Genomic DNA, 22,886 nt, shown 5'->3' on the forward strand with positions numbered 1-22,886 from the left:
GGACTAGAAGACGCACCGGACCATAAGACGCACCCCAATTTTCAGAAGGAAAATAGGGAAAAAAATAATAATGTGTCAAATGGGGGTCCGTCTTACAGTCCGCAGTCAGCTTACCTGGGAAGGGATCCGGCACAGGTGGAGAAGTGGTCACAGGGGTCATTCAGTGGTCCAGGCTCGTGTGGTGGCGGCTCTGTGCTGGGGCAGGTTAGCTGTGCTGGGGCACCTGGGCTGTGCTGGGGCAGGTGGGCTGGGCTGGGGCAGATGGGCTCTGTGGGGTGAGGGTGGCGGCTCTGTGCTCCGGTGCAGGGGCGGCGGCTCTGCCATTTCCTCCAAGCCCGGAGGCCCCCGCACATCCCTTGCTGGCTGCCGCCATGTAGCGGTGGCCTACAGGAACATGGCCGCCGGTCCGGGAACGGCGCATGCGCAGGTTCAGATCTCGTCCCGAGATCTCGGGTGACGAGATTCAAATCTCGGCAACGAGATCTCGTCCCCCGAGATCTCGGGACGAGATCTGAACCTGCGCATTTGCCGTCCCCGGACCGGCGGCCATCTTCCCGGCGTCCATGTTCCCGTAGGCCACCGCTACATGGTGGCGGCCAGCAAGGGATGTGCGGGGGCCTAGGGGCTTGGAGGAAATGCCGGCGGAGCCGCCGCCCCTGCACCGGAGCACAGAAAGCCGCTGCACCGGAGCACAGCCCGCTGCCACCACCGCACTACAGAGCACCGCGGCACCCGCACCAGCCTCCAGCCATGATCGGAGGTTAGTATATTGCGACCATAAGACGCACCCCCCCCTTTCCCCCAAAATTTTTTGGGAAGAAAGTGCGTCTTATGGTCCGAAAAATACGGTAACAAAGGCCCCCAAGATGTGTGGGGTGAAGAATTTTTTTTCCTCTCCGTTCCCTGTGGATTACAATTTAAAAACTGGACTGTGGATGCTAGCTGTTAACAAGCGGATCCGGAGCGGAAAAGTGCTTTGTTAAAAATGGCTGTGGTAATTTGGCACCAAAAGAAGGAGACACAGGCGTTTACAACTGAACTGAATGACCCGGGGCTGTATCAAATCCGCCCCTGGGGGAGTGGTGTTCATCTGGAGAGACCTGCTGCGGCTGTTTGGCGCCATTCGGCTACTGGACCCCGTGTGGCATGAGACGCTGCAGCTGTCGGGGTATCGGGCGCCTGGAATGGCGGTGGTGCCAAGAAATGGAGACTCGTCGGGAGACCTGCCCAGGGAGTCTCCCCGCGGAACTGACGGGCCTGGAGGCCAGCCCTGCCGGATGGCGGGGTGAAAGTCAACGACCGGAGAGGGAGCGGTGGGAGAGCCTGCTGGGAGCTGCGGCGACTGTGAAGGTAAGCATGCCCCCGATCCTGCCAGCGGTACTCCAGGCAAACCTCAGCCCCACGCTCCATGTATCGGACAGACCACGGGGCCCAGACTCTGGCCCTCTGCCTCCCCGCCCGACTCCTTACGCCGTGGTACCTCCCGCTCTGGATGACGGCGCGGCCCCCGCCAAGGTGACTGCCGCTGCAGCGTTCCCACTCCCGGTCGCTGCTGAAATCGGACCATCAGCTACAGTGGATGACTCACCGGCAACTGCAGTCGCTGCTCCATCGGCGGCCCTGCCTGCGATTGATTTGCTGAAGCCTGTGATCGCCTTAAGTCCATCTGCGGCCTACCCCGCGGCCACACCAACGTCACTGTCAAAGATGACTGTGGCCTACTCACTACCGGAGTCTGCAGCTGCTTCTGCCCCGCCCTCGACCGCGGCCCTCCCACCGGACTCTGCGGCCTATGCCGGACCCTCCGCTTGGGTTATGGAGGTCATCGAAGGAAAGAAGGCCAGAGAGCGGGAGATTTGGGGGCTACTTCATGAAAAAGGAGAGGCTGGCATGGCGGTTCCACGTTCTATCGGGAGGCTGGTGCACGCGAATCGGGAAAAAGGATATGGCTTCATCCGGGATCGCGCCACTGGTGAAAAAGTGTATTTAAATGTGGCGTCCATCCGTCATGGCTGGTCTCTACAAGAAGGCGACTGGGTCTCTTATTATAAGGAGTACTGCCCCCGAGGTTACTACGCTGTGGCAGTAATTGCTTGTCCTGAAGATTATGTGCCCCCGTAAAAGGGACTCATAGAGACACCCCAAGAATCCCAGGACTTCACGGCTGTGGAGTCTTTGCTGAGTTGGCGGAACACCGGCCACAGGAGATGGCCCGGACTACCGGGAATTCGATGCACCGTTGTGCAATTCATAGGACAGTTCTGTGTCCAAGTTAAAAGAAATGTTATTTTTTTTTGTTCTCTCCTGACACAGCGGGGACGCATATGGGGAGTAGCTCATGGCAAACGAAGGGGGAGTATCCCTATCTGGTTAACATTTCGTTTTAGTGTGTTAAAAAAAAAAAAAAGGTAAAAGAAAAAAAAAAAATCTGTTTTGATAAAAACGTGTTGCAGCAAATATGGAAAAGTGTGTAGTGAATTTGAAATGTTAAGGTGTTATAGAAAAAGGAAAAAATGTGTGTCCAACAGGTCCCGGGTACGTGGAGTATGACGACCACAACTTACTAAAGTTGACAGGATGACGAGACAGGAAGAAGGTAGGCAGACCGGGGTACATGAATCAGGCACTCAGTGCGGCCCATGCCACTGCATTTGGCGTAGTCCGGTTATGAGAGTCTGTGTGACCAAGGGGTCTGTGTGACAAAGGATCTGCGTGACCGAGATGCTGACCATGACTTGTTTTACAATGCCAGGTCCCTGACACCACGTACACCCCAGGAGAATAGGTCGAGATTGTCGAGGACGACAATGGTTAAAGGAAGGGAGAATGTGGGGAGGTTAACCTGGCGGATGGATCTGCCTGTGGTGAGGGGCAGAGAGATAGCTCAGTGTAGGAATGGAAGCACTGAGATGAAGAGAAAATGGGTGCCGTGCTGTAGAGTGACCATTAGAGGGCAGTGGGGAGCGAGGAAGATAGTGGTTGTGTAACTGCCAGGTGTCAAGGTCACTGTCATTGGTCAGAGGTCTCTGTCAGATGATAGTGGGCGGAGCTACCAGTGCAGGTAGTATAACGGCTGAGGGAAGGTTCCAGAAGGTTCAGTCAGCCAGGGGAGCTCACTAGATAGGAGGGTCTGCTGTGAAGTGAAAGGCAGCGGAGGGCCCTCAGAGAGGATCTGACAGGAGAGACGGTCACGGGGGGTGGCCCAAAACACAGCAGCGGCAGACAGACGGTCTGTGAGTGATAAGTAACGGTGTACTCTGAACGGTGAAGCGCTGTGGTGGAAGTGCCTAGGGCAGCCATAGTGAGGAGAGCCACAGAGGACGCCACGACGGTGACACAGAGGAAGTGAAGGTACCCAGGTCTGTGTGAGAAGGGAAGAGTATAATTCCTGTGACAAAGTTCTGGGAGTCGTCAAGGAGCGGTGAATAAACACGGACCTGTTGAACTCCATTTCTGTCTCAAGTCTCGTGTCTGTCGGCATCAAGAACTGGGTCACCCCCCCCCCCAGTTCTGTGGGATCAGCACACCTTCCCCGCCTATCAGCATCAACAACACTAGATCACGTCCTCACTCAGCCCGCTCACTCACTGTGGATATCGCTGTTATTATGGGGGGCACTGTGGATATCGCTGTTATTATGGGGGCACTGTGGATATCGCTGTTATTATGGGGGGCACTGTGGATATCGCTGTTATTATGGGGGCACTGTGGATATCGCTGTTATTATGGGGGGCACTGTGGATATCGCTGTTATTATGGGGGCACTGTGGATATCGCTGTTATTATGGGGCACTGTGGATATCACTGTTATTATGGGGGCACTGTGGATATCGCTGTTATTATGGGGCACTGTGGATATCGCTGTTATTATGGGGGCACTGTGGATATCGCTGTTATTATGGGGGCACTGTGGATATCGCTGTTATTATGGGGGCACTGTAGATATCGCTGTTATTATGGGTACACTGGATATCGCTGTTATTATGGGTACACTGTGGATATCGCTGTTATTATGGGGGCACTGTGGATAGCGCTGTTATTATGGGGGCACTGTGGATAGCGCTGTTATTATGGGGGCACTGTGGATAGCGCTGTTATTATGGGGAGCACTGTGGATATCGCTGTTATTATGGGGGGCACTGTGGATATCGCTGTTATTATGGGGGGCAATGTGGATATCGCTGTTATTATGGGGCACTGTGGATATCGCTGTTATTATGGGGACACTGTGGATGTCGCTGTTATTATGGGAGCACTGTGGATATCGCTGTTATTATGGGAGCACTGTGGATATCGCTGTTATTATGGGGGCACTGTGGATATCGCTGTTATGGGGCACTGTGGATATCGCTGTTATTATGGGGGCACTGTGGATATCGCTGTTATTATGGGAGCACTGTGGATATCGCTGTTATTATGGGGACACTGTGGATATCGCTGTTATTATGGGGGCACTGTGGATATCGCTGTTATTATGGGGGCACTGTGGATATCGCTGTTATTATGGGGGCACTGTGGATGTCGCTGTTATTATGGGGACACTGTGGATATCGCTGTTATTATGGGGACACTGTGGATATCGCTGTTATTATGGGGACACTGTGGATATCGCTGTTATTATGGGGGCACTGTGGATATCGCTGTTATTATGGGGGCACTGTGGATAGCGCTGTTATTATGGGGGCACTGTGGATAGCGCTGTTATTATGGGGGCACTGTGGATATCGCTGTTATTATGGGGGCACTGTGGATGTCGCTGTTATTATGGGGACACTGTGGATAGCGCTGTTATTATGGGGACACTGTGGATATCGCTGTTATTATGGGGACACTGGATAGCGCTGTTATTATGGGGACACTGTGGATATCGCTGTTATTATGGGTACACTGTGGATATCACTGTTATTATGGGGGCACTGTGGATAGCGCTGTTATTATGGGGGCACTGTGGATAGCGCTGTTATTATGGGGAGCACTGTGGATATCGCTGTTATTATGGGGACACTGTGGATATCGCTGTTATTATGGGGGCACTGTGGATATCGCTGTTATTATGGGGGCACTGTGGATATCGCTGTTATTATGGGGGCACTGTGGATGTCGCTGTTATTATGGGGACACTGTGGATATCGCTGTTATTATGGGGACACTGTGGATATCGCTGTTATTATGGGGACACTGTGGATATCGCTGTTATTATGGGGGCACTGTGGATAGCGCTGTTATTATGGGGGCACTGTGGATAGCGCTGTTATTATGGGGGCACTGTGGATATCGCTGTTATTATGGGGGCACTGTGGATGTCGCTGTTATTATGGGGACACTGTGAATATCGCTGTTATTATGGGGACACTGTGGATAGCGCTGTTATTATGGGGACACTGTGGATATCGCTGTTATGGGGACACTGGATAGCGCTGTTTTTATGGGGGCACTGTGGATATCGCTGTTATTATGGGGGCACTGTGGATAGCGCTGTTATTATGGGGGCACTGTGGATAGCGCTGTTATTATGGGGAGCACTGTGGATATCGCTGTTATTATGGGGGGCACTGTGGATATCGCTGTTATTATGGGGGGCAATGTGGATATCGCTGTTATTATGGGGCACTGTGGATATCGCTGTTATTATGGGGACACTGTGGATGTCGCTGTTATTATGGGAGCACTGTGGATGTCGCTGTTATTATGGGGGCACTGTGGATATCGCTGTTATGGAGCACTGTGGATATCGCTGTTATTATGGGGGCACTGTGGATATCGCTGTTATTATGGGAGCACTGTGGATATCGCTGTTATTATGGGGACACTGTGGATATCGCTGTTATTATGGGGGCACTGTGGATATCGCTGTTATTATGGGGGCACTGTGGATATCGCTGTTATTATGGGGGCACTGTGGATGTCGCTGTTATTATGGGGGCACTGTGGATGTCGCTGTTATTATGGGGGCACTGTGGATGTCGCTGTTATTATGGGGACACTGTGGATATCGCTGTTATTATGGGGACACTGTGGATAGCGCTGTTATTATGGGGACACTGTGGATATCGCTGTTATTATGGGGACACTGGATAGCGCTGTTATTATGGGGACACTGTGGATGTCGCTGTTATTATGGGGACACTGTGGATATCGCTGTTATTATGGGGGCACTGTGGATATCTCTGTTATTATGGGGACACTGGATAGCGCTGTTATTATGGGGACACTGTGGATGTCGCTGTTATTATGGGGACACTGGATAGCGCTGTTATTATGGGGACACTGTGGATGTCGCTGTTATTATGGGGACACTGTGGATATCACTGTTATTATGGGAGCACTGTAGATATCGCTGTTATTATGGGGACACTGTGGATGTCGCTGTTATTATGGGGGCACTGTGGATATCTCTGTTATTATGGGGACACTGTGGATGTTGCTGTTATTATGGGGACACTGGATATCACTGTTATGGGGGCACTGTGGATATCACTGTTATTATGGGGGCACTGTAGATATCGCTGTTATTATGGGGGCACTGTGGATGTCGCTGTTATTATGGGGACACTGTGGATATCGCTGTTATTATGGGGGCACTGTGGATATCGCTGTTATTATGGGGACACTGTGGATATCGCTGTTATTATGGGGACACTGGATATCACTGTTATGGGGGCACTGTGGATATCACTGTTATTATGGGGGCACTGTAGATATCGCTGTTATTATGGGGACACTGTGGATGTCGCTGTTATTATGGGAGCACTGTGGATATCACTGTTATTATGGGGACACTGTGGATATCTCTGTTATTAGGGGGGACTGTGGATATCACTGTTATTATGGGGGCACTGTGGATATCACTGTTATTATGGGGGCACTGTGGATAGCGCTGTTATTATGGGGGCACTGTAGATATCTCTGTTATTATGGGGACACTGTGGATGTCGCTGTTATTATGGGGACACTGTGGATATCTCTGTTATTAGGGGGGACTGTGGATGTCGCTGTTATTATGGGGACACTGTGGATATCACTGTTATTAGGGGGGACTGTGGATGTCGCTGTTATTATGGGGACACTGTGGATGTCGCTGTTATTATGGGGACACTGTGGATATCTCTGTTATTAGGGGGGACTGTGGATGTCGCTGTTATTATGGGGACACTGTGGATATCACTGTTATTATGGGGGCACTGTGGATATCGCTGTTATTATGGGGGCACTGTAGATATCTCTGTTATTATGGGGACACTGTGGATGTCGCTGTTATTATGGGGACACTGTGGATATCTCTGTTATTAGGGGGGACTGTGGATATCACTGTTATTATGGGGGCACTGTGGATGTCGCTGTTATTATGGGAGCACTGTGGATATCACTGTTATTATGGGGACACTGTGGATGTCGCTGTTATTATGGGGGCACTGTGGATGTCTCTGTTATTATGGGGACACTGTGGATGTCGCTGTTATTATGGGGACACTGTGGATGTCGCTGTTATTATGGGGACACTGTGGATATCGCTGTTATTATGGGGGCACTGTGGATGTCGCTGTTATTATGGGGACACTGTGGATATCGCTGTTATTATGGGGACACTGTGGATGTCGCTGTTATTATGGGGACACTGTGGATGTCGCTGGTATTATGGGGGCACTGTGGATGTCGCTGTTATTATGGGGACACTGTGGATATCGCTGTTATTATGGGGGCACTGTGGATATCTCTGTTATTATGGGGACACTGTGGATGTCGCTGTTATTATGGGGACACTGTGGATGTCGCTGTTATTATGGGGACACTGTGGATATCGCTGTTATTATGGGGGCACTGTGGATATCTCTGTTATTATGGGGACACTGTGGATATCGCTGTTATTATGGGGACACTGTGGATATCACTGTTATTATGGGGACACTGTGGATATCGCTGTTATTATGGGGACACTGTGGATATCGCTGTTATTATGGGGACACTGTGGATATCGCTGTTATTATGGGGACACTGTGGATATCACTGTTATTATGGGGACACTGTGGATATCACTGTTATTATGGGGACACTGTGGATATCGCTGTTATTATGGGGGCACTGTGGATATCACTGTTATGGGGGCACTGTGGATATCACTGTTATTATGGGGACACTGTGGATGTCGCTGTTATTATGGGGACACTGTGGATATCGCTGTTATTATGGGGACACTGTGGATGTCGCTGTTATTATGGGGACACTGTGGATATCGCTGTTATTATGGGGGCACTGTGGATGTCGCTGTTATTATGGGGACACTGTGGATGTCGCTGTTATTATGGGGACACTGTGGATATCGCTGTTATTATGGGGACACTGCGGATATCGCTGTTATTATGGGGACACTGCGGATGTCGCTGTTATTATGGGGACACTGCAGATATCACTGTTATTATGGGGACACTGTGGATATCACTGTTATTATGGGGGCACTGTGGATATCGCTGTTATTATGGGGACACTGCGGATGTCGCTGTTATTATGGGGACACTGCGGATATCACTGTTATTATGGGGACACTGCGGATATCACTGTTATTATGGGGACACTGCGGATATCGCTGTTATTATGGGGACACTGCGGATGTCGCTGTTATTATGGGGACACTGCGGATATCGCTGTTATTATGGGGACACTGTGGATGTCACTGTTATTATGGGGGCACTGTGGATATCACTGTTATTATGGGGACACTGTGGATATCACTGTTATTATGGGGACACTGTGGATATCTCTGTTATTATGGGGGCACTGTGGATATCTCTGTTATTATGGGGACACTGTGGATATCTCTGTTATTATGGGGGCACTGTGGATATCGCTGTTATTATGGGGGCACTGTGGATATCGCTGTTATTATGGGGACACTGCGGATATCGCTGTTATTATGGGGACACTGCGGATATCACTGTTATTATGGGGACACTGTGGATATCACTGTTATTATGGGGACACTGTGGATATCGCTGTTATTATGGGGACACTGTGGATGTCACTGTTATTATGGGGGCACTGTGGATATCGCTGTTATTATGGGGGCACTGTGGATATCGCTGTTATTATGGGGACACTGTGGATATCGCTGTTATTATGGGGACACTGTGGATATCGCTGTTATTATGGGGACACTGTGGATATCTCTGTTATTATGGGGACACTGTGGATATCTCTGTTATTATGGGGGCACTGTGGATATCGCTGTTATTATGGGGGCACTGTGGATATCGCTGTTATTATGGGGGCACTGTGGATATCGCTGTTATTATGGGGGCACTGTGGATGTCGCTGTTATTATGGGGGCACTGTGGATGTCGCTGTTATTATGGGGACACTGTGGATATCGCTGTTATTATGGGGACACTGTGGATATCGCTGTTATTATGGGGGCACTGTGGATATCGCTGTTATTATGGGGGCACTGTGGATGTCGCTGTTATTATGGGGGCACTGTGGATGTCACTGTTATTATGGGGACACTGTGGATATCGCTGTTATTATGGGGGCACTGTGGATATCGCTGTTATTATGGGGGCACTGTGGATATCGCTGTTATTATGGGGGCACTGTGGATGTCGCTGTTATTATGGGGGCACTGTGGATGTCACTGTTATTATGGGGACACTGTGGATATCGCTGTTATTATGGGGGCACTGTGGATATCGCTGTTATTATGGGGGCACTGTGGATGTCACTGTTATTATGGGGACACTGTGGATATCGCTGTTATTATGGGGGCACTGTGGATATCGCTGTTATTATGGGGACACTGTGGATATCGCTGTTATTATGGGGACACTGTGGATATCTCTGTTATTATGGGGACACTGTGGATATCTCTGTTATTATGGGGACACTGTGGATATCGCTGTTATTATGGGGGCACTGTGGATATCGCTGTTATTATGGGGGCACTGTGGATATCGCTGTTATTATGGGGGCACTGTGGATGTCGCTGTTATTATGGGGGCACTGTGGATGTCGCTGTTATTATGGGGACACTGTGGATATCGCTGTTATTATGGGGACACTGTGGATATCGCTGTTATTATGGGGACACTGTGGATATCGCTGTTATTATGGGGACACTGTGGATATCGCTGTTATTATGGGGGCACTGTGGATATCGCTGTTATTATGGGGGCACTGTGGATATCGCTGTTATTATGGGGACACTGTGGATATCGCTGTTATTATGGGGGCACTGTGGATATCGCTGTTATTATGGGGGGCACTGTGGATATCGCTGTTATTATGGGGGGCACTGTGGATATCTCTGTTATTATGGGGACACTGTGGATATCTCTGTTATTATGGGGGCACTGTGGATATCGCTGTTATTATGGGGGCACTGTGGATATCGCTGTTATTATGGGGGCACTGTGGATGTCGCTGTTATTATGGGGGCACTGTGGATGTCGCTGTTATTATGGGGACACTGTGGATGTCGCTGTTATTATGGGGACACTGTGGATATCGCTGTTATTATGGGGACACTGTGGATATCGCTGTTATTATGGGGACACTGTGGATATCGCTGTTATTATGGGGACACTGTGGATATCGCTGTTATTATGGGGACACTGTGGATATCTCTGTTATTAGGGGGGACATGTGGCCCCAGGATTAGATCCTGACTTGGGGCCCCTATATTCGCACGAGTCCTGGTACTGACTTGCAGTGTCTAGCGCCCCCTGCTGGTTCCTCTTGGTTAGTGTAGTACATACATCTACACACTCTTCGTCCTCAGCTCTCTTCCTCCCTCTTTTGGTTAATCTGGGGTAGTGCAGCATGTATGCATGCAGTTTTCTCGCCCTCCGCTCCTTAGCTCTGCCACTCACAAGATGGCGGCGCGGATAGGATACGGTGGCCGAGATGAATTTGGTCTTGCAGGAAGTGCTGGGCTCTTTTTTTTCACCATAGTAACCCGCGGGCAGAGCACAATGTTCCCGGAGCTTTGCAGCCTGCTGGGGGCGGATCCTGAGAGCCCGGAGCGGGTGAGAGCAGCGCGGGCGTTGTGTCCCGGATACCCGCCCCAGTCTACAGCACCGTGCAGACAGAGGATGCAGTACCGCAGCTGCTATCACATTGTGCCCCCATTATGAGCATGACCCCCCATATAACAAGACCCCTCTTACTACGCGGCTGCTCCCTCCGCCATTGGTGGTGCTCGCACATCTCCTGCCTTTTCCTCATTTTCAGGTGTTCGTTGCTCGGTGACTTTGGCGCTGACCGTCGCGGGGGCTCCGGGTCGTTCTCCGCTTTGTGTCACGTTTCCGCGTCCCCGTGGTCTCGTCTGCAGTTTCCGCGCTTCGCTCGATGGTTTCCTCTGACTTCGTGGCGTTCTCTCCTCTGGTTATTGGAGGTTTTTGTCTCCGAGCAGCAGTTCTGCCATTTCATTAGTTTGGGCCAGTTCACACTAGGGGGTTTTTTTTGGTCGATCGTCTTCATTTTGTTATTTGCGTCTGGAGAAGACGAGCGACAAACAGAAAACATGTTTCACTAATTTCTGACTGTTCTGATTTTGGGGCTGCGATCGCTCCTGTCACCCATCGGTGGCCGCAGGCTGATAACACGTCTCGTCCTCTGCAGCGACAGTTTACCCTGATCAGCGGCCACAAGACGGACGCCGGCTTCCTGCTGCATCACTTCCTGTCCTACTACCTGAAGGGTAAGCCATACCGATGATGTCATGTATTGGAGGCGGGGCTTACAGTGTCGTCTCCAATGGTAACACACTTTTTTTTTATTTCGGCAGCCGGGTGTCGCGTCTGCTTCGTGGCCCTCGCGCAATCGTTCAGTCACTACAACATCATCGGCCAGAAGCTGGTGAGTGCCAGAAAGTGGATCATGGGTGTAACGGAAACATCGGCTGCCTCCTGTGTATCCTATTACATTCCCCTCCAATCTCAGGATCACTGCTTGCTGTCCGCACACCGTGATAATAGTTACATACATACCCATCAGTCACTGTGTACATACATTACTGATCCTGTATTATACTCCAGAGCTTCACTCACTATTCTGCTGGTGCAGTCACTGTGTACATACATTACATTACTGATCCTGAGTTACATCCTGTATTATACTCCAGAGCTGCACTCACTATTCTGCTGGTGCAGTCACTGTGTACATACATTACATTACTGATCCTGAGTTACATCCTGTATTATACTCCAGAGCTGCACTCACTATTCTGCTGGTGCAGTCACTGTGTACATACATTACATTACTGACCCTGAGTTACATCCTGTATTATACTCCAGAGCTGCACTCACTATTCTGCTGGTGCGGTCACTGTGTACATACATTAGATTACTGATCCTCAGTTACATCCTGTATTATACCCCAGAGCTGCACTCACTATTCTGCTAGTGCAGTCACTGTGTACATACATTACATTACTGATCCCGAGTTACATCCTGTATTATACCCCAGAGCTGCACTCACTATTCTGCTGGTGCGGTCACTGTGTACATACATTACATTACTGATCCTCAGTTACATCCTGTATTATACCCCAGAGCTGCACTCACTATTCTGCTGGTGCAGTCACTGTGTACATACATTACATTACTGATCCCGAGTTACATCCTGTAATATACCCCAGAGCTGCACTCACTATGCTGCTGGTGCAGTCACTGTGTACATACATTACATTACTGATCCTGAGTTACATCCTGTATTATTCTCCAGAGCTGCACTCACTGTTCTGCTGGTGCAGTCACTGTGTACATACATTACATTACTGATCCTGAGTTACCTCCTGTATTATACCCCAGAGCTGCACTCACTATTCTGCTGGCGCAGTCACTGTGTACATCCATTACATTACTGATCCTGAGTTACCTCCTGTATTATACCCCAGAGCTGCACTCACTAATCTGCTGGTGCAGTCACTGTGTACATACAGGATGTAGCTCAGGATCAGTAATGTATTATACCCCAGTGCTGCACTCACTATTCTGCTGGTGCAGTCACTGTGTACATACATTACATTACTGATCCTGAGTTACATCCTGTATTATACTCCAGAGCTGCACTCTTGATTCTGCTGGTGCAGTCACTGTACATCCATTACATTACTGATCCTGAGTTACATCCTGTATTATACCCCAGAGCTGCACTCACTATTCTGCTGGCGCAGTCACTGTGTACATACATTACATTACTTTCCCAGTACTTTACTCCGGAGCTGTGCTCCCTCTCAGGTGTTGCTTGCACTTTGCAGGGTGTGAGTCTGGTGAGCAGTCGGGATCAGGGGCAGCTGTCGTTCCTGGAGGGGCTGAGATCTTACACCCGCCTGCTCCTTACAGAGACCCCAGAGAGTGAAGCTGAGAATCCGCTGCGTTTTCTAAGGTTTGTGGTTATAGAAGAGTCAGAGATTTGGGTTTTGTGTCCTTCCCTGCTCTGGCTCTTCAGAGGCTTATGCCACGGACCTTCAAGTCATGTCCGTTATGCTTTACACTGCAGCTGTGCTCAGTTGGGTTTCGCATGAGGTCTGTACATGGAGGGCTGATTATATAACGGTGAGGACAGATGAGTATCGGGGCGGGTGCACGGGGGGGCTTCAATCAGGAGAGGACCCTGGAGAGAGCTTGTGATATCCTGACCGCTGTTCTCTCTTTAGGACGGGGAGTGACCTCAGACCCCTCTATGACTTCATTACTGCTGCCCTAACGCCCTCTGCAGGTGAACAGTGGAAATGCCCGGTGCTAATTATTGATGATGTCAGTGTGCTGCTCAGTCTGGGGGTCACCACCCTACAAGTGCAAGACCTCCTCCACTACTGCAGGGCGAGCGTGTGTCACAGGTACCAGGTGTGTGCCCTCCCTCATGGGACATCTACCACATTCGCTGTACTCCGTTATCGCTGCGTTATCTGTGGGTGTTGCATGGGACTGCAGGTGACCGCAGTCTTTTGTTCTCTCTCAGGGGGCCGTGGTTTGTTTGCTGCAGGGAGATGATGGATCAGAGGACTCTGATTACGAGCGGCTGCTGACGTCTCTGTGGCACCAGAGCGGGCTGGTCCTGCAGGTGGAGGGTCTTGTCACTGGCTTCTGTAAGGACGTGCATGGACAGGTGCGTTTATGATGGCACAGCTCCCCCCGTGGGCGGCAGACTCGTGTGTCGACCTTATCCCTGGTGTTACATTCACAATGTAAGGGATTGTACTGTTGTTGACCCGTCCTCCCACGGGGGCCGCAGTAATGAGGGGCCGTGCTGAAGAGACCTGTGAGCACGTAGTCAGTCGTGTGCTGCTTGTGTTGTGACTGGAGCGTTCTTCCCTGTACCCCTCACAGCTGACCATCACCCGGAGGACACAGGAGCGACACCGCGCGTCCATCTACCAGTACAAAATCCACGACAAGACCGTCAGCTTCTTCGCCAGAGGACTGTCTGCAGCCGTCCTGTGACCCGCAGACGTGAGGGCCGGTGCATCAGTAGCAGTATTAGGGGGCGCTGTAGACGAGATTGAGGGGTGGGGGGCAGCGAACGCCCAATCTTCATGGAAAGACTCCAGGAATCCATGGTGTGTGCACGGCTGCAGTCAGTGTTTTTTTTCTCGCTGATATGTTGAGGATTTACGGAACCACAGAGGAGTTTATACTGCAAAAATAAAATGTGTTGTGGATTTCACACTGTGCATGTCGTACGGGCCGAGGGTCCGGGGCGGAGGCACATACGGGCCGAGGGTCCGGGGCGGAGGCACATACGGGCCGAGGGTCCGGGGCGGAGGCACATACGGGCCGAGGGTCCGGGGCGGAGGCACGCGCTATATTATCTGAGCGACTTGTACTGAGCATGCCCAGTATAGATCGTCATCAGTGTAATCTGCGAGCTGACGCTTTGGTCACGGCGGGACATTGGCGCTGAGGTTTGGGGTCAGATATTCCCTTTTTTTCCCCCGCTGGGTCCTTCATGTAATGATCTGCTTCTGCTCAGCCAACAAATAACACGTTTCAGAGAAAGTTTTATGTAAGAAAATTACAGAAGATCAAAAAAAAAAAAATCTAAATTAAAATATTCCAAGAACCTAAGAGTCAGAACAGCAAACACTCAGCAGCTCCGACCTACAGCAAAATAAATTATAACCTTTACCAAAAATATTCTCCTCTCTCCCCGGCCGCCGATCCCTCCTGACATTAAACGGTAGTCGATGCAGCGGCTGCTGTCGGGTGGGTGACGGCACACAGGAGCAGAGCGCCCCCGGCTGCCATAATGATGCTCTGCGTTTTTTCAGGGGCCAAAGGGTCAGTGACATTTCCCATTAACGGCCTGATAGAAAGGGGGCAAGCTAGTATGCATCCCCCCCCCCCCCTTGGGGGAGGGATGTGGGGATACATTCAGCCTTCTGGATACTGCAGCCCCCACAATCGCTGTGCATGGTCAGCACATAGGGAGCCGCGGCCACACTGCATGGACCAGACTCGTCCTGATACCACTGCAGACTGTCACTCCTGCTGCAGAGCATTCCCCCACTTAGAGTACAGGGCGATCTTTGGTTAACCCTCTGCATATATGATTAGTAGTGAGAGCAGCAGCCTATTGCCACTCTCGGGACATAAATCTGCAGAGCCCGGTGATAGTGCGCCTACACTCCCCCCTACCCTGAAAGAGCCGCAGGACCCAGGTGCAGTGGACATTTTGGTAGTCGGTGGCTATGAGGTCATAGCCCTGCAAACTGCCCTAGCCCCAGAGCTTACGAAGCAGCTGAGGATGCCAGCAGGTAGGATGTTCCCCCGGCTCTGGTCCTGCAAATCTTTCTGTGCACCTCGTGATACCCCCCCTTCCCCCCGTTGCAGGGAGCTACTGGCCCCCATCTATGGTCAGGACACAGTTATGTCCTCCATTGCATTGGCAGGAGAGACGTGCGGTCCTCGATACTCAGTATCTTGTATATTGCAGCTTGTTCAGATCACATACAAGAGTTTTTACTGCTTCTTCCAAGTTCTTGTGACAGTGTTCACATTATCGCCTGCCCAATCTGTCCTTGAGGGTCCCAAGAGACCCTTATCCCACAAGTGCAAGGTGCACAACCCAGCAGCAGAGCTGGCGTTACACATCCGTCGCGTACGATCGCCAAGTGCTGCCGATTCATTACGAATCTTTCCGGGGTCCTGCATTTTCTGGGGCATTGCCGACAGCTGAAGGCCAAACCCTAGAAAATGTGGAGCTGTAAATTGTACAATTCCATTGGAAGTATAGTTAGAGACGTGAGGATATGGGTTTTTTTTGTCTTAGCTCATCTTTTAGTGATGGGATGAGCCCTTCAGTCGAGCTTCTCCAGGACAGATGGGACATAGACCAGGCTGAGCTCGCTGCCAAAGTCACAGACAATGGCTGCGTTGTCCAGGACCAGGATCTGCCGCGCCGGCTGCGCTTCCTCACACTTTCCCAGGTAGACGGTCTGTAGGAGGTCTCCGTAACCGATGTCCCAGAACGACACGCAGCCCTGGCCGCCAGTCACCAGCAGGTTGTCAGAGATGAGACCCAAACTGGAGCCACAACCCAAGTCCTGAGGAGCGAGAATGTGATGCCGTCAGACAGGACACAGCGGGGGATATAATGTCTACGGGACGGACAGGAGCCAAATGGGGACAGTCTGCAAGATCTCCTGCCATGTGAGGGGATACCGCAAGTGATGAGAGAGTGCTTGTTACTAGAGTTTCCCGAACATGTGCGGGTGTTCTCTGAGTATTTTGGGCGTGATCGTACATTGTTTGTGTCTCCGCAGCTGCATGATTTGCGGCTGTTAGACAACCTGAACACATGCAGGGATTGCCTGTTTGTTAGGGAATCCCCACATGAATTCAGGCTGTCAAGCAGCCACAATCACTCAGCTGCAGAGACACAAAATCTATGAGCACACCCAAAATACTCAGAGATCACACTCACTCATCACGAGATACTGCGGATTAACCCTTTGTATTGCATGAAATCTGATGATGTGGTGCGGCTTTTCTGTATCAGTCCTGTGTAAAGTGCCCATGTGCATGTCTTCACCAGCAGTAGGTAGAGATCCCATCACTCACTTGCTGTATGGAGTACAGCTTCATGCCAGAGCTCCGGTCCCATATACTGATCACATCGTCCAGGCCGCTGCTGATGACGTAGGATGCCGTGCACAACAGGGAGGTGATGTCTCCTCGATGCCCGTGCATGTGAGCGACCCGACTTCCAGTGAGAACATCCCATAAACAGATGGCTCCATCTTGTCCCCCACTGGCAAGGACCATGGTCTGCAGAGAAGGATTAGTAAGTATGGAGGTAGATATAGTATATATCAACTTCAGGAAAGTATTTTATAAAGTATCTCATACTATCCTTACTGAAAAAATGACCACGTATGGGATTGACAAGGCTACGGTTAGGTGGATTCATAACTGGCTCAGTGATCGTACTCAAAGTGTGGTGATAAATGGTTGCACACCTAATTGGAAAAGTGTTACGAGTGGGGTACCACAAGGCTCTGTCCTGGCCCCAGTGTTACAACTGGGGGACCACAAGGCTCTGTCCTGGCCAAAGTGTTACAAGTGGGAGACCACAAGGCTCTGTCCTGGCCAAAGTGTTACAAGTGGGGGACCACAAGGCTCTGTCCTGGCCCCAGTGTTACAAGTGGGGGACCACAAGGCTCTGTCCTGGCCCCAGTGTTACAAGTGGGGGACCACAAGGCTCTGTCCTGGCCCCAGTGTTACAAGTGGGGGACCACAAGGCTCTGTCCTGGCCCCAGTGTTACAAGTGGGGGACCACAAGGCTCTGTCCTGGCCCCAGTGTTACAAGTGGGGGACCACAAGGCTCTGTCCTGGCCCCAGTGTAACAAGTGGGGGACCACAAGGCTCTGTACTGGTCCCAGTGTTGTACAACACTTATGTAAATGATCTACATAAGGGAACTGAAGGTAAACTAATCAAATTTGCAGATGATGCAAAGCTAGGAGGGATAGCTAACACTAGAGAAGAGAGAGAAAGGATTCAGAAGGATCTAGAGAAGCTTGACCAATGGGCAACGACTAACAGAATGGTATTTAACAGGGAGAAATGCAAGATTCTAGATCCGGGCAAGAAAAACAAAAATTACATCTAGAATGTTAGAGTTGGAAGGGACCTCCAGGGTCATCGTGTCCAACCCCCTGCTCAAAGCAGGATTCACTAAACTCTCTCAGACAGATGTCTGTCCAGCCTCTGTTTGAAGACTTTCATTGAAAGAACTCACCACCTCTCGTGGCCGCCTGTTCCACTCATTTATCACCTTCACTGTCAAAAAGTTTTTTCTAATATCTAATCTGTATCTTCTCCCATTCAGTTTCATCCCATTGCTCATGTGCAAATGAGAATAAGGATGATCCCTCTACAATGTGATATTCCTCTCATTCTGTAAATGGGAGCTCTGTCCCAGGCCCTGTGTTGTTCAACATCTTTATCAAGGATTTAGATGAAGGAACGTGTGAAAAAGACTTGGGTATACTAATAGATCACAGACTGCACATGAGTCAACAGTGCGATACAGCAGCAAAAAGACAAACACAGTTCTAGGATGTAATAAGAGAAACATAGAATCTTGATCACGTGAAGTAATTATCCCCATCCACTCCTCCTTGGTCAACCTCGAAGGAAAACAGGGTCCAGTTCTGGGCAGAACATTTTAAAAAAGACATTCAAAAACTGGAGCAAGTTCAGAGAAGAGCTACCAGGATGGTGAGCGGTCTGCAAAGTATGTCCTACGCGGAACAGTTAAAACATCTGAGAATGTTTAGCTTGCAAAAAAGAAGGCTAAGAGGAGACTTAATATCTGTCTGCAAATATCTGAGGGGCTGTCATAGTGTAGAGGGATCATCATTATTCTCATTTTCACATGCAAACACTAGAAGCAATGGGATGAAACTGAAAGGGAGGAGACACAGATTAGATATTAGAAAAAACTTTTTGACAGTGAGAGTGATCAATGAGTGGAACAGGCTGCTACGAGAGGTGGTGAGTTCACCTTCAATGGAAGTCTTCAGAGGCTGGACAGACATCTGTCTGAGAGAGTTTAGTGACTCCTGCATTGAGCAAGGGGTTGGACGCGATGACCCTGGAGGTCCCTTCCAACTCTAAGATTCTAGGATTCTACAAGGTCCCAAAGGGGCAGCGTCTCTCCCCGCACCAAGTGCAAGCACTCACCTGATCTACATAAATGGCCGTTATTCCTCCTGAGTGACCCTGCAGTGTGAACAAGCAGCAAGCGTCCTCCAGACGGTACACCTACAGACAGACGAGACCCCGTTACGTATCACCGTACACCACAGTGCCAGAGTATGCTAGCAGGACCGACAGCCCTGGGCATGATAATCACGTTGTTCATGCAGCCATCAGAGATCCTACTTTCTGTAGAGACTTTCATTTTCCCAGTCACTGACAGCAAGCAGAGCTCTTGAAAACTGTAAAGAACTGAACTAGAAATAGTCAACTTCACAGAATATTGTCGGATCTCACTCACTCTCAGAGTGTGGTCCTGGCTGCCGGTCACGAGCCGCCCAGCCGCGGCCTTTAACACTGTGATTGGCTTCTGGTGGGCACATGACACAGTGTGAGTCAGGTGACAGCGGATGACGTCATCGCTGGAGTAGAGAGGAGAGCTGGGGATGGCGCTGCGGGCAGCTGCACCTGAAGAACGAGAACCTCGTCAGTACAAGATGGAGACCCCAGAATATTTACTCCAGGAGCGACCAGTGAAGAAATAGACTGACCAGTAAGGAAAGCACGGACAGAAGTGTCGGGAACGGACCGCGGGGTCTGACCGGAAGCCACTCACCTCTGAACTGTAACGGGCTGGACGACTTCCGCAACTCCAGACAGAAGAAATCCAAGGAGCCATTGAGCCGAGCGGCGACGATCCTGGAAGATGGAAAAACCTGTTATTACCGCCCAGTGATCTGCACGCACGGTGCCAGAAGTGAGGACATACCTGTGATTCAGGAAAACCAGTGCAGTGATCCCACTCTGACCATCGCCGTTACTGCAGCGGAGGACCCCCTCGGTGGCATCCCAGACCTACAGGGCGAAGAAACAAAGGAGCTGGTATAAAGCATCCAGCACATGGATAATGGATGGAGACAGACGAGGAGCCACGGCGTCGACTACATGACACTAGATTTTTCCTTAAAAGGGGTTGTCTGGTGAAAGCAACTTATCTCACCAATCTATGGGACCGGTCATAAGCTGTCTGCACAGGACGACCCCTAGAAACAGTTGGCATAGGGTGACTTATATGCAGGGGTCTTCATAGGCAAAGAACGGGGTCTGCAGTGCCACCGATCCTAGAAGTCAATAGTAACCTTTTAAAGCAAGGCTTCTCAACTTGTGAGACCAGTGAGGTGCCCCAGTTACTGGTGAGATGAAGTTGTGTGGGGGGCAGTTTTCCTAAAAGTGATGATATTCTGAGCAATACTTTCTATGAACAATCTCTGGCGACATTCGCTAATTTTTTATTTATTGCTTTGACACTTTGGGTAGAAAAGCTCTGAAGCCCCCGCTCCCACCCAGTCATCATCGGGCGACTTTCCATTTTTGCGCTTTCTTTCCCTCCCTTTCTTCTGAGCCATAGCTATTTTATTGCCCATCCCCACCGCCATGTGCGGCTGGGTCTGTGTGGGACCAGTTGTGCTGAATGACAACGTTCATCTTACCACATAATGTGTGAAATTACAGGGAAAAACCGCAGATTGGCTTTATGGTGTGTCATGAATGTTTTAATATTTAGGATTGGCACCTCCAGTAGGGGGCGCTATACTGTTCTTTTCCTTTGTGACAAGGCTATCTGCTCACCATAAGGTCTGTGCATGTGGTCTGCTGCCATTTGGATTTTTTTAGTACCTCGTGCTTCACGGTTGCAGCAACACAACCATATTCCCAGCTTACACTACGAGTTACGCACGACATCGCACCAGACAGTCGCCAAACAGCCGTAAACCTCTGCCAGGCACAACCAGGGGGCCTCCAACCTCTGCTGGGCACAGCGAGGGGCTCTCCAACCTCCGCCAGGCACAACCAGGGGGTAGTCAATCTATTCCCATGGGCCGCCAACCTCTGCTGGATGCAGTGAGGGGCTCGCCAACCTAATCCAGGCGCAGCCGGGGGGGGCAGTCAACCTCCGCCCGGCGCAGCCAGGGGGGGGGGGGGGGGGGAAGTCAACCTCCGCCCGGCGCAGCCAGGGGGGGCAGTCAACCGGCACAGCCAGGGGGGGCAGTCAACCGGCACAGCCAGGGGGGGCAGTCAACCGGCACAGCCAGGGGGGGCAGTCAACCGGCACAGCCAGGGGGGGCAGTCAACCGGCACAGCCAGGGGGGGCAGTCAACCGGCACAGCCAGGAGGGGGGGCAGTCAACCGGCACAGCCAGGAGGGGGGGCAGTCAACCGGCACAGCCAGGAGGGGGGGCAGTCAACCGGCACAGCCAGGAGGGGGGGCAGTCAACCTCTGCCCGGCGCAGCCAGGGGCTCGCCAACTTCCAACAGACATAACCAGGAGGCTGTCAACCTCTGCCGGGCACATCCAGGGGAGCGGTCAATCACCTTAAGCTCAGCTATACACCATTCACATCTGTATACCTCGAGCTTTCCGTTACTCCTCCCAGCTACAATGAGGTTTCCTTGTAGTCCCAAACTCCACACCGAACTGTCGAAATCTTCATCCCATCCGGAAACAGGTGAGGATGTGCCATTACAGAGCACCAGCTCTTCTGCAGAGCTCTTCCTCCTAACAAAAGCACAGCCGCCATCGGACCGGCTCCCGGGTGATCTGTTGCGCCCGCCTGGTATAAGCTGGCACTGTCCATAGGGTGCTGGGGAGAAGACAGGAGGAAAACTGCAGGAGGCTCCGTGCTCCTCGTAGGCCCGCTGCACCAGACTGCTGAAGTCGTACCCGCTGGACTCTGGCTCCGGCTTCACCAGTCCCGGGCCGCTCTCGGGTTCCTCCAGCTTCACCTGCTCGCAGAAGTTCGTATCGATCAGACTGGAAAGATCGGGTTGATCGTAGAAGAGCGGCGGCAGGGAGGGCGGCTGTCTCCTCTTCAAGTAACCGTTTTCCAAGGAGTCCGTGGGGAATTTACATTCAGGCAATTGCTCCCAGGTGTCCTGATAGTCGGAGATCCCACTGCTCTCCCTGCGCAGCCTGGAAGGGAGGAAAGGCAGACACTGTCAACGGCCGCACAGGACGCCCGGATGGGAATGTGCTAATACGCTGCCATGATGGCTGCATTACTGTCACATATAATCCCATAAAAGCAGATATTAATTTCTTATAAAAAACACCACCCAATGTGGAAGACTGACAGTGTGTGAGGATGATCCTGCTGAGCAATGATTATATAAAACACACAGACCAATACAGTTACCTAAAGGGACCCTGGTGTAACCCTAACTGACCCCGCCAGGCTGTGGAGGTTGGCACCCTAACGATTGTTTGGCGCCCTCACTCGACGGCGGCTAGCCCTCCCTTTCCTTAGTAGCCCCAATGCTATGCAGGAGGGAAAACATAGATTTCAAGATAAGAGATGAATTATAGATATGAGTGCAACGTTAGGGTTAATTTTCTATATCAAGGAAACTAGTATAATCCAGTAGGTATATTGTAAATGATACAAAAGATTTTTTTTAAATCGCGTAATTAATTTTCTGTCCCTATGACAACTCCTACTGGCACAATGTCCATGTGGAGTGAAAATTCCTTCCACAGGCGAATAACCAATCTTATTACAATTGATATAGGACCCTAAAACAGGAGAAGTGTACACCCATTATTACAGATGAGTACAAAAATTGATACAGGGCATATACCACCTCAGGAAGGAAATTAAAACAAAGGGACTTATGTCAGACGAGTCTCACCATC

General features: G+C 50.7%; 2 protein-coding genes across 3 annotated transcripts in view; one reads left to right on the forward strand and one right to left on the reverse strand.

Annotated features, from left to right (window-relative positions):
- The first annotated feature begins 627 nt into the window (after positions 1-627).
- Positions 628-14,658, forward strand: ELP6 (elongator acetyltransferase complex subunit 6). 2 transcript variants are annotated; one of them, XM_073551192.1, is made up of 7 exons: positions 10,638-11,015; positions 11,611-11,689; positions 11,777-11,847; positions 13,250-13,377; positions 13,649-13,838; positions 13,954-14,100; positions 14,322-14,658. In XM_073551192.1, the coding sequence occupies exons 1-7, from the start codon at positions 10,818-10,820 to the stop codon at positions 14,433-14,435; spliced, it is 927 nt and encodes a 308-aa protein (XP_073407293.1). In that variant the 5' UTR covers positions 10,638-10,817; the 3' UTR covers positions 14,436-14,658. The 2 variants fall into 2 exon arrangements, 1 of the variants encoding a protein (XP_073407293.1); XR_012221331.1 differs by lacking the exons at positions 10,638-11,015; positions 11,777-11,847; positions 13,250-13,377; ... (1 more) ...; positions 13,954-14,100; positions 14,322-14,658 and adding an exon at positions 628-3,351.
- Positions 14,659-14,972: 314 nt separating this feature from the next.
- SCAP (SREBF chaperone) overlaps positions 14,973-22,886 on the reverse strand; it is a 33,721-nt gene continuing 25,807 nt past the window's right edge. Inside the window, exons 17-23 of the mRNA XM_073551191.1 lie at positions 21,605-22,166; positions 19,966-20,051; positions 19,813-19,895; positions 19,498-19,664; positions 19,182-19,262; positions 17,055-17,261; positions 14,973-16,537 (exon numbers count right to left, since the gene is read on the reverse strand). Coding sequence (XP_073407292.1) covers positions 16,292-16,537; positions 17,055-17,261; positions 19,182-19,262; positions 19,498-19,664; positions 19,813-19,895; positions 19,966-20,051; positions 21,605-22,166 — 1,432 coding nt within the window. The 3' untranslated portion in view covers positions 14,973-16,291. The remainder of the gene's footprint in view (positions 16,538-17,054; positions 17,262-19,181; positions 19,263-19,497; positions 19,665-19,812; positions 19,896-19,965; positions 20,052-21,604; positions 22,167-22,886) is intronic.

The sequence above is a fragment of the Dendrobates tinctorius genome, unplaced genomic scaffold, assembly GCF_039654945.1.
Source record: "Dendrobates tinctorius isolate UK_male_01 unplaced genomic scaffold, ASM3965494v1 ptg000173l, whole genome shotgun sequence".
In the NCBI taxonomy this organism is placed as follows: Eukaryota; Metazoa; Chordata; class Amphibia; order Anura; family Dendrobatidae; genus Dendrobates; species Dendrobates tinctorius.

Excerpts from the sequence above, each read along its gene's own strand:
- ELP6 (XM_073551192.1), top strand. The coding sequence starts at position 10,818 with ATGCAGTTTTCTCGCCCTCCGCTCCTTAGCTCTGCCACTCACAAGATG. Across the intron at positions 11,690-11,776 it reads CCTGTCCTACTACCTGAAGG|CCGGGTGTCGCGTCTGCTTC; the intron begins GTAAGCCATACC and ends TTATTTCGGCAG. Across the intron at positions 11,848-13,249 it reads ACATCATCGGCCAGAAGCTG|GGTGTGAGTCTGGTGAGCAG; the intron begins GTGAGTGCCAGA and ends TGCACTTTGCAG.